Source organism: Octopus bimaculoides, chromosome 13, assembly GCF_046866305.1.
Source record: "Octopus bimaculoides isolate indiv1 chromosome 13, ASM4686630v1, whole genome shotgun sequence".
NCBI lineage: Eukaryota > Metazoa > Mollusca > Cephalopoda > Octopoda > Octopodidae > Octopus > Octopus bimaculoides.
The window spans coordinates 25,037,526-25,050,657 of NC_142940.1; the positions used below are offsets into that span (position 1 = coordinate 25,037,526).

Genomic DNA, 13,132 nt, shown 5'->3' on the forward strand with positions numbered 1-13,132 from the left:
TATATATATATATATATATATATATATATATATATATATATACACATACATGCATATGTATTTATTTATGTATACCATTATTCAGTTTCATTTCAAGATCTCTTGCTAATAGAGAAAGACCCGGTTTTTAACCTAAATTCAAGGCTCCTTCATTGGAATTTCAACATCAACACCAGGGTGTTTTTGTACGTATGTATGTATGTGCAGATTTGTATGTTTTGCTCATTTATGCATTCTCATGCATATAGTTCCATATCTAGACATGCTCATATATATCTAAATGATAAACTTCGGGGAAGTTTTACAGATTTTTACAGTTCCAGTGATTTATTGGATCTATAGTCTTCGAATTAGCTTTCTCCTTTCTGGTTTTGTAAAGACAAATTTCTCAAGATTGGTATTTAGGCAATGTGTTACATATCACAGGGTCCCAATAATTACAGGTATAAACCTGAACTTGTAATCTGGATAGAGTAACTGCAAATTTCTCAATAGTTCAGGTTAGGTGTTCTCTTTTTCGCTGATCTTCAGCTTTATGTTAATATCTGCTGGGCAGCTAATTTCCACCACTGGGCACAGTTTCTCTTCTCTATTCCAAATCATTATATCAGGTCTGTTGTACTTGCATCTTATTAAGGTCTTCACTGGGACGTTCCACCAGTACTCCTTTTTATCATAAGTGGCTATGGTTTCTACCTTACTGTGGGTTCTTATTTCTTTGTCCTCGAGGTTATCCATTGGACGGATTTTATTGAAGGGTGTCCTAGCTACAACATCATTACTAGATAATACCGTGATGACATTTTCGGTCAACTGTTTATGATGTGGATGATATTTTCGGTGTTAACTCCACAAAGTCTGCATCGGTTGTCATATTTTACTGCTTTTCCTGCATCTCTATCCCTTTTGCATCAGGTACTTGGTTGATATTTCCTGTTCCTGGATTGCAAACGCATACCCTTCCGGCTATTCGTCCATGAAAAGCTGCTTTGATGATCGATGTTAACTATCATCTCGGAGCTTTCTACTAACAAATCCATACAGTCTTCTGCTCATATAGACTCATCCATTCATCTGATAATACGTTGCGGTAGTGTCGTGCGACTTCTTTAGGCATGTATCCAAGGTTATCAGACAAAGAATGTATGTATGTATGTATGTATGTATGTGTATAGACATCGGTGAAAATAACATTGGAGCAAAAGAATTCGAGAAATTTTCCCTCGTAGATATGGAACCTACCTATCTATTTGTATAGAAATCTACAATGAATCCGTCGCATGTTTTGCCATTATAGGTAGTGCGTGTGTATGGATGTGCATTGCATCTGACCTTCAATATAGTCTTAGGAATTTGGGGATAAAAACAGCCAAACAAGCATAACAGACATGTGTACTACAGGGTAATTTGGATAAGTATTTATGATTATTTATGCATCTAAAATATATTCAAACGTATGGTAGGTTTCCGGAATTTGGATTATTTGCAAGAAAGGTACAATAAAAAAAGGCGCACCAACTTAGCAATCCTTCAATTCAGGACATATCTTTCCGTTTTGTCCCAATGCATATAGCATCATTTTGTTTGGCGGCTGGTGACGAATTGCTCGTGTCTTTCTCAAGTCGTGTCTGTAACCAGACATACATACATACATATGCAGTCTTTATACATGTGTCTTCAAGCGTGTCTACATACCACCTTATTTGTCTGCCTATACACCAATAATTTTAGCAACTCTTCCATGATTGCAAAGCGAAAAGGCTTCGCTAAGGAACTTGGCAATGAATGGTTAGCTGTTAAAGCAGCTTCATAATATTGAAGGCCATTTACTATTTAACAGCAGTGTATATAAACAGAAGCTCGCTCTAATGATTTCTTTGTCACTACCATTGATGAAAGCAACTCATAATCATAGATCTTTATGTACTGTCGAAATACTATACATGCATACACACGCGCTCGCGCACACAAACACACGCATGTATATATATATATATTTATATATATGTGTATGTGTGTATGTGTGTGCGTGTTTGTGCATTATTATTTTACGGTTTTGTCTGTTTTTGCTTTCACTCCGCATATCTCTGGTCTTTTTTTTTTCAGATTTGTCTTAGTCTTCTCGATTTTAAATCGTGAGACTTGTTTAACATCGCCTGTGATTTTAGTCGCAAGTCATTATTTTATTTTATCTTCTGGGAACCCTGGTGTATTGCATATGAATGATACCAATGTTTTTTCAAGGGCTGAAATTGTAATGATTCTGAATAGAAAGTTAGCTATCTTTCCCGTTACATCTTTCGTACACGTCCTTCGTCATTATTTTCAGTTATATACAGAGAGGAGGAGAGGGAAAGAGGGGGGGAGAGAGAGAAAGAGAGAGAGAGATAACATGTATAGGTTATAACAATTGGCACGTGTACGTCAATGTATATATAACTTAGCTATATAATTTTTCATGTCTGTGTGTATACGTATAAACATATTTACGTGAGTGTGTGTGTGTATGTGTGTGTGTGTGCACATATGTACATATGTACATATACATATTTATGCATATATATATATATGTGTGTGTGTGTGTGTGTGTGTGTGTGTGTGTGTGTGTGTGTGTGTGTGTGTGTATGCATAGGATGAACCAAAATCACGTACCAAAACATTTGATATTTTATTTATATTACATTATTGTTATTATCATTATTAATTTTGATCATCATGTACAAGTAGGTATGTATTTACCATTCTTTAATCTATTTTTTTCAATTCTAGAAAAATTGAACCATGTCTTTGAGAATTTCGGAGAGTATTGAACTTATTTGTGCGTGAATTTTGGCTCACTCTGTATATATCCTAATATTATATTCATAAAGAATTTGGTTATGATTACTCTTCAAAACTAACATTCATGTGTATTAAAAATTCTTTCCATATATTAATTATGGGAAAGATTTGAAAACAAAGTGTCACCACTAAGTATAATTTTCAAGTCACCACAATGATTGCCTTATCCAAATAATGTCTTATAGAAATGAAGCTGAAAGTAATGGAACAGTGGTCACAGCCGACTACTGTTCTAAATTAATGTTCCTATTGCAGGTGATAAGTACACTTATTTTACTTTTGATAAAGCTCGCAACAAGTATATACATATGTGCGAGTGTGTGTGTGTGTGTGTGTGTGTGTGTGTGTGTGTGTGTGTGTGTGTGTGTGTGTGTGTGTGTGTACGTGTGTGTGTGTGTGTGTGTGTGTGTGTGTTTGTGTGTGTGTGCTTGTCCCCTATCACCGCTTGACAACCAATGTTGTTTTGTTTACGGTCCGTAAATTAGTGGTTCGGGAAAAGCGATCGACAAAATAAGTACCATGCTTCGATTATTTGGTTCAAGTCGGTGCTCCAGCATGGCCGTAGTCTAATGACTGAAACAAGTAAAAGATACACATAGAAACATGTATATATACACCCAGACAGAACCCTTCCCCTTGAGTGTGTTTGTAATTAAACAAAACGGAAATGCGAAACTTGAGTAGTGATTTACACAAATTCAAACTTTAGATATATTAGCGGACGCACGCATGCACACGCACACACACACACACACACATACACACAGTCACACATGTTTGAACGAACCTGGTCAGTTGTGTGTGTGTATATATATATATATATATATATATATATATATATATATATATATATATATATATATATGTGTGTATGTATACATACATGTATAAACATATTTATATAAATATATATATATATTTATACACAAACATATGTATGCGTATGCACACATATATTTACACATATAGATGTATATATATATTTACATATATGTATACATACACATATATGCATATATGTATTTATATACACACATATATATATAAATGTATATATATATATATGTATGTATGTATGTATGTATGCATGCATGTACGTATGTATGTTAATGCGAGGGCATTTATAGGTGAGTTTACTTTTCAGCGTTCTGTACTAGGGTGTTGTAAATTTCTGAGTTCTTAAACTTGTAGCTTTATTTCATTTCCCATCTCGGATGCTTTATATGAATGCTAAATCGAACGAGTATTTGATTGTTATATTATTTTATAAACCCCAGTATAGTGGAACGCGATATTCACTTAAGCAGTGTTTGAACACAGAAAAGAAACGGTCATATCTACACACTGCTAGGCAATTTATGCGCTCAAGCCTTTACCAATCCACAACTATATGTGTACGATATAACTGCGTTCTCATTATAGTTGAGTGTATACTCCGGATATGTGTGTATGCAGCTAATGCTATGTTCATGCAACGTGCAGCAGCGTGTGTTCTAAATACCTGTGTGTTGTACGGTTAGTATGTACTATATGTTTACTGTATTGTTGTTTCAGTCAGTAGACTGCAGCTATACTGGGGCATGAATCGACCCCAGGACTTACATCTTTGTTAAGCCTGTTCCTTTACTTATCGGTTCTTTTGCTGAACCGCTATGTCACACGCAGGTAAACACACCAACCCTGGTTGTCCACACATACATATATATACATATGTAAGTCGGGCTTCTTTCAGTTTCCATCTAACAGATCCACTCACAAGTCTTTGGTCGGCCCGAGGCTATAATAGAAGACATTTGCCCATGTTGCCATGCAGTGGGACAGAACCCAGAACCATCTTGTTGGGAAGCAAGCTTCTTACCACACAGTCACGCTTTTCACGTACATATGAAATATATGTTTGTGTGTGTGTGTATTATGTTATTTATAACCTTGTTACTTATAGTATTCGTGTATGTATACAAAAGAGTGTATAGCATGTAGTTGTGTGTAAATCGCTATATTATTTATGGGATAGTGTGTGAGCGTGTGTGTTTATATGTATTTCATGTGTGTGTGTGTATTTATGTATATGTATATATAGCAAATTTCTATAGTTGTGTATGTTTATTGTAACAATGATGCAGGGCCAGCTCAAGGTATCGGCAACTCGGGCAGTCGCCCGGGGCGCCAGCAACCCTAGGGCCGGCCCTGCAGTGATGTATGTAGTATATATACACTATGGTTGTGTGTATAGTGTATTGTGTGTACAATGTATAGGACAGTGTAAACTCTATATTAGAATATGTATAACTGTATGTATATCGTCTAGTTGCGTATATACTATATTGGTGTGCGTCTGTGTTTGTGCATGCGTATGTGTAATTGAATGGCTACCGTTTATGTATATACGCTCCACACTTGTATTCACACGCACACACATACACACATGCACGCACGCACATACACACAAATATATGACTATGATTTAAAGATAGAGCATCACACACATTCACACAGATATGAATACATATACACACACACTCAAACCGATGCATGCATACAAAGAAAACGAGTGATCACTCGATCGGTTAGAAATAGGAGTCATATCTCAAATTACAACCTATTGCCTTTAAAAAGGAAGGGCTTCTTCTCCCTGAATGTACATGGTCTGAAAATACAAAGCCAGCGGGATGGCCAGTGCTCATCTTAAACCTGCTGAGTCAGAACTCGTGTGGGGCGAAAACGATGCATATACATGTGAGCATGGCTTATATAACAGTTTATACGATTTTTGACATATAGACGTATCAAGACAAATATTGTGAATAAGACTGCACTTAGAAGAGTTAGAGTGGTGGTTGTATATATTAATGGGACAACTGTAGTATTTAAGTGGTTTAGGGATTAGTGAAAGATTAAGGGCTATGTTTAGGAATTTAATTTAAATAAAGCTACAGATGTGACTCGAACTATCGACCGTTCACCTGAAAGAGTGATTTACTATTCACTTGAATTGCAGCAATTTTTCTTGACAAAGAAACATTTATATACACATACTTACACATCCAAGCATGTACAATTATAAATACCTTAATACACCTGCATGTGTGTGTGTGTGTGTGTGTGTGTGTGTGTGTGTGTGTGTGTGTGTGTGTGTGTGTGTGTGTGTGTGTGTGTGTGTTTTCCACCTGTGTATGTTTATGCATACATACACATATGCATCAACACATACACATGTTTGCGTATACATATACATATATGCACAAACATATACAGCTACAAATGCACACACACACACACACACACACACACACGAAAGGTTAGAATCTTTTCAAGCATACATATAACTCCATAGGACAATCACTCACACACGCACACGCTTGTATATAAAAAAATACACATCGAAATGTTTATGCGAGTATTCATATTTAGTAAGAAAAGAAAATAATAAAATACTATAACTAAACCATTCATCTGCATATATTACATTACGTGCAGAAATGTCGTTTAGCCTCAGGTCAGCCTTGACCAAGCAGAACTATGGTCCAAGGCGCTCCAATAGGCCATCCCCGCTTTACTTCAGAATTACATTTCTATATATTTTTAAAAAGTAATTTCAGACTTAAGAAAGATTTGGTTGTTATTTCCAGCCCTAGCCGATCAAGTGACCACTTGAAGTCAACCACACATGGCCATACATATCCGTATGTGCTGCTGTGTATATATCTAACTATAAAACTTATGAAATATGAGCATCTTTACAATATACACAAAGGTCCTGTACACTCACTTCTATTATTATACGTAGACACATACGCACACTTATAAGCGTATATACACCCAAATACTGGTTTCAAATTTTTGCACGAGGCCAGCTATTTCGGAGTAGGGGTAGGTCGACCACATTGACCCAGTTGTTCGACTGCTACTTATTTTATCGACCACAAAAGGATGAAAAGTAAAGTCGACCTCGGTGGAATTCTGAGTCGACCTCAGAACGTAAAGACGGACGAAGTGTTGCTAAGCACTTTGTAGGCGTGCTAACGTTTATACCAGCTTGCCACCTCATATACGCCCAAATATTGGAATTATAATTGTCATCATCGATATCATCATAACTATCGTTATCGTCATCGAAGAATGACAGAATGACTCTGAATGAATTTGCGATTGTTAATATAATTTAGTTTCGTTCCATCATACGTGATGCATTTTATCCTTACAAAGTCAATTTGTCTTTTCTCTCGCCGAGTCCAGCAAAGTCAATAGACCAGTTATAACATATAACACTGAACCGATTGAGTTTAAACAATGGTTCAGACCTGATACATTATGTTCTCTGTTCAAATTCAGCTAAGGTCCCTTTTGCCTTTCATCCTTCCAGAATAAAATAAAGTACCAGTCAAGTACTGTGGTCGATGTAATCAACTTGACCTCTCTCCTCAAAACAGCTGGTCATGTACTAAAATGAGAAGGAAATAATAATTCTTTCTTTCTGATATAGGCACGTGGCCTGGAATATTTTAGAAGGGTCTAGTCGATTACATCGACCCAGTGTTCGACTGGTACTTATTTTATGGACCTCGACAGGTTCAAAAGCAAAGTCGACCTCGGCAGAATTTCAACTCAGACCGTAAAGACGGTCGAAATGCCGTTAAGCAAACGATTCTGCCAGCTCACCGCCTCAAATAATAATTATTATTATAAGAAGAGTTTCAAATTTGGCCACAAGGGCAGCCATTTTGGAGGAGAGAGATGAGTCGATTACATCGACCCCAGTGTTTCACTAGTACTTAATTTATCGACCCCGAAAGGATGAAATGCAAAGTCGACCTCGGCGGAATTTGAACTCAGAGCACGAAGACGGGCGAAACCGCTAAGCATTTCTTCCGGCGTGCTAACGATTTTGCCAGCTCACCGCCTCAAATAATAATAATAATAATAATAATAATAATAATAATAATAATAATAATAATAATAATAATAATAATAATAATAATAATAATTTCAAATTCTGCCAGCTCACCATCCTTTCTACTAAAGGTAGACGACCTGAAATTTTAGGGGGGGGGGGGCTAGTTGATTACATCAACCCCAGTACTCAACTGGTACTTAATTTATCGACCCCTAAAGAATGAAAGGTAAAGTGGACCACGGTTAATTTGAACTTGGAACGTAAAGATGGACGAAATGCAGCTAAGCTTCTTGCCCGGCAATAATAATAATAATAATAATAATAATAATAATAATAATAATAATAATAATAATAATAATATCAATAAGTTAGGTGGGGAAGGAGAACAATCGCAGAAACGGTATGGCGACTATGTTCGATTACGTCCCTTTTCATTCTAAGTTCAAATCCCACTCAGGTGGATTTCACATCTAATCGTTCCGGGTCGATTCTATAAAGATCCAGTCAAGTAGTAGAAACTGATGTAATCCACTGCACCCACACCACAAATTTCATACGTTGTGTCTATATTAGAAGTTTGTAGTAGTAGTAGTAGTAGCAGTAGTAGTAGTAGTTGCAACGGTAGAATATTATAGAAATATTTTATGGGGATCCTATCAGAATATCCAATGGTGCCGTGCGATCGTAGATACTTTGCACGTCCGTGTGAGTGACATAGCCGTGCATATATAATACACACACACACAGATATACAGGGTGGGCCAATCTTCACGCTCCAAAATATTTGACATTTTATTTCTATTTCTTTTTTATGATTATCATTATCATTATTATTCATTTTGTTCACCATATACCAATACGTGTGTATCCATTATTATTTTATTTATTTCATCCAATTTTAGAAATATTGAAGCATGACTTTGACAAATTCCAGAGCACATTGAACTTAGGTTGTGCGTGAATTTTGGCTCACCTTGAATGTGTGTGTGTGCGCGCACGATATAGCGTGTTAAAATGCATGTAAATAATCTTATACATTTTCTGTGTCACAGTAAAGGTATGGACTATAAGAACGTATTTGAATTTATTTAAACATCACATATATTTTTAATCGTAGTTTCACGCCGAACTTCGGACGGAGTGGCTAGAAACAATTAATGCGCGTCACTTCTCCTATGAGTATACAAACACACGCTCGTATGCGTACGTGCGCTGGCTCACCTACATTCATACACTCATAACTGTGTGTGTATATATATATATATATATATATATGTGTGTGTGTGTGTGTGTGTGTGTGTGAGTGTGTGTGTGTGTATGTGTGTGTGTGTGTATGTGTGTGTGTGTGTATGTGTGTATATATATATATATATATATATATATATATATATGTATGTATGTATGTATATATATATATATATATATATATATATATGTATGTATATATATATATAAACACAATGTTATAGGAAATTTACAAAAGCAACTCTAGTCCCGAGACATATACATGTGACTTAACAAAGGTATATATATATATATATATATATATATATATATATATATATATATATATATATATATATATATATATATATATATATATATATATATATATATATTATATATATATATTTATATATATTATATATATATATAGTATATATGTATATATATATATATATATATATATATATATATATATATATATATATATATATATATATATATATATATATATATATTACAAATTAAAAGGATAAAGGATTATCAATTTATTAATTAATAAATCAATTAACAATTAATAATTTTTACCAAGCCCATCGGTATGAAAGCACCATTATTGGTGGAGAACTTATTTAAAAGCTCATATATATTTATAAACATAATTAATGGATCAGCAAATATTTGCTTCACCATATACCGAAGTTCAGAAATAGCAGCTAAAAAAGCTGAGAATCCCACAGATAGCATCACTTGTAACTCACAAAGGCAAAAACAAGAAGAAAAAACAATGAAAAACTAACCAATTCCGAAGGTTAACAGTATTTTTTTCTTCTTGTGTTTGCCTTTGTGAGTTACAAGTGATGCTATCTGTGGGATTCTCAGCTTTTTTAGCTGCTATTTCTGAACTTCGGTATATGGTGAAGCAAATATTTGCTGATCCCTTAATTATGTTTATATATATATATATATATATACACAATTTACATACCACGTATGCGGATGTATACATATGTGAGAGAAAGACTTACGTAGATCGATCGATCGATCGATAGATAGATAGATCGATAGATAGATAGATAGATAGATAGATATAGACAAATTTTTACAAAAGTGACTCAAAGGCCGATAGTTTTGTGTGATGTATGAAATCATATGTCTGTGTGCTTGCTTTGTGGTTTGACAATCATTAGTCGATGGAAACAAGGACCAGACTGGGAATGGATTGCAGACGGTATGATCAACTAACCTCTAGGAAATGGGACCCCAACAGACTTGCATTATAATGAGTGAAGCTAGTAAAGACTTAAAGAACGTGTAAATAGCGATATATATATACGCGTGTGTGTGTGTGTGTGTGTGTGTGTGTGTGTGTGTGTGTGTGTGTGTGTGTGTGTGTGTGCATGCACCCCACCCACACATTTACACATGCACGCGCACATACATACACACACGCATATATTATTCACATGCTTTCATATATACAGGCATACATATATATGTACAAGCATGTGTGTGTGTGTGTGTGTCTGTATGTATGTATACACCTTTACATTTATATATACACAGGCTTATACATGTGTATGTGTGTGTGCGTATGTGTGTGCGTGTGTGCGTGCGTGTGTGTGTGTGTGTGTGTGTGTAGTATTGGTGCGCGCGCGCGTACGCAATCACGCACACGCACACAAATGGGACAACAAATTGAGATAGAAAGACACAGAGCGAGAGAGAGAGAGAGGCGTGCGGGCTGTTCAATCGTACAATCTGTTTACACTTTTAGTTATGAACGTCTGCGTGTATGAGAGAGAGAGAGAGAGAGAGAGGGAGAGAGAGAGAGAGAGAGAGAGAGAGAGGCAGGGAGACAAGGGGACAGAATGAAAGAAAGAATGATAGGCAAAAGAGATGGGGACATAGAAACACGCATGTCTAAAAATGAATAAAACAAACGAACGTTGGTTCAAATATTGCTTTATGGTGAGGTATAGACGTGACACACACGCATATAACTTGTTTCATAACATGGGCTCATGTCTCTGATTGTGAGTGCCTTGGTGTATGTATGTTAGAACAGTTGTAAATATATATATATATATATATATATATATATATATATATATATATATATATATATATATATATAGTTAAAAGAAGAAAAGAAAATTAGGATAACGACGTTAGTAATTATTAAATATTAACAAATTGGTCATCTTCATTCCCTAATAATACTAGGTATGAACCAGTATTCCCTTAGATGCAACTATCCCTTCAGGTGTTTAATATATCCTCTAATTAAATTTGAATATACATAATGAACATATATATTAGATAGATTGATAGATAGATATTAACACACATACATACATACGTAAATACATACTTACGTACGCACGTATATTTATAGAGACAGACACACAGACACATACACACACACATATATATATATATAGACAAAAATATATTCATATTTTCCGATGCTCATACGTACATGTAGAATCTTAATTAATGCAAATAATTGTGAATGAATATATATATATATATATATATATATATATATATATATATATATATATATATATATATATATATATATATATTATATATATATATATATATATCTGTGAAATTTTTCCTACACACACATACACACACACATACACATACATACATACATACATATATATATATATATATATATATATATACTTAGTAACATTTCACATGCACTTACATAGTCATTCATGCACATACGTATATATATAAATATGTGTAAATATAATTATATATATAATTATGTGTGTGTGTGTGTGTGTGTGTGTGTGTGTGTGTGCGTGCGTGTGTGTGTATGTGTATGTATGTATGTGTGTATGTATACAAGGTTTCAAACATTAAACAAAAGCATGACAAACATACATACATACATATATACATACATACGTACAAATAAATAGATAGATAGATAGATAGATAGATAGATAGATAGATAGATAGATAGATAGATAGATAGATAGATAGACAGACAGACACACAGACAGACAGACACACAGACAGACAGACACACAGACAGACAGACACACAGACAGACAAACTGACAGACATATATGTACAAATATATATGTATGTGTGCGTACATATATATACATATGCATGTGTTTATACGGGGATGCTTACACAGAAACACACATATCCATATATACACAAACACACACTATCACAGACATTCGTATGATGTTTCTTTTAGCAAATATTAAAACTTTAAGCTCGAATTTTAAAACAGAAGGAGACACCCACAGCAGAGAATAAAAGCATATATAACAACAACATGAACAAGAACAATTTAAATATTTACATTAATAACAATAGCAATTTCTACAACCTTGACAATAGATCGAGTATTAGCACACACACACAAACACACACACACACACACACACACTCACACATTCACACATATCATGCGTATATACTTCAATAAATACATACACACACACACAAACACACACACACAAACACACACACGCGCATAGTCACATACGTACACACAGACAAACACACAGAAACGCACGCAGAGTCACACAGGCGAATGAAGGGTACTGACCGAGTCTGCGAGTGAGTTTTTGTCCGTAGACTATCCAGTAAGCACAGAGCAGCGATGCCAGTAGAAGGCTGCGACACAGACTTAGAGAAAAGGGAATCATTGAGGAATGCGATGTCGGGCCCGATGCTTTTTCTTCTTCTTCTTCTTCGTCTTCTTCCAGTGTCTTGATATCCAACACAGCATCAGGAAATCCAACTAATGGTCAGAAAAGCACGTAAACACAACCGCATGTTTTTTTGCCCTCCCAACAGACGCAATTTTTTTATTCCCCCTTAGCAGCAGTGATAGTTCGCTCTCCAGCACTCTTCTCCTCATCTGCTTTCCTTCTCTTGTTTGTGATGCTGTCCCTGCTGGTGGTGCTGCTGTGGTGTGGCGCCGATGTTTATATCAGTTGTGTATGTATGTGTGTGAGTCAGTGTGCATCTTGTGTGTCAGTAATATAAGAGGGTGTGTGAGATTATGTAGCCTTGTTTGTGTGTTTGTTTTCTCCGAGTGTATTATGTGTTTGGATGTTTGCTTATAGTCTCTATGTGTGTCTGTATGTGTGTGTGAACGTGTGGTTATTTTTATCTAACTTTATG

At 35.1% G+C, this 13,132-nt stretch overlaps 1 protein-coding gene across 2 annotated transcripts in view; it reads right to left on the minus strand.

Annotated features, from left to right (window-relative positions):
* LOC106883780 (glutamate receptor ionotropic, kainate 2) overlaps window positions 1-12,922 on the minus strand; it is a 273,762-nt gene extending 260,840 nt beyond the window's left edge. For both annotated transcript variants that reach the window (XM_014934911.3, XM_014934910.3), the window contains exon 1: window positions 12,552-12,922. In XM_014934911.3, the coding sequence (XP_014790397.2) occupies window positions 12,552-12,651 (100 nt within the window). In that variant the 5' untranslated portion in view covers window positions 12,652-12,922. The remainder of the gene's footprint in view (window positions 1-12,551) is intronic.
* Window positions 12,923-13,132: the final 210 nt, after the last annotated feature.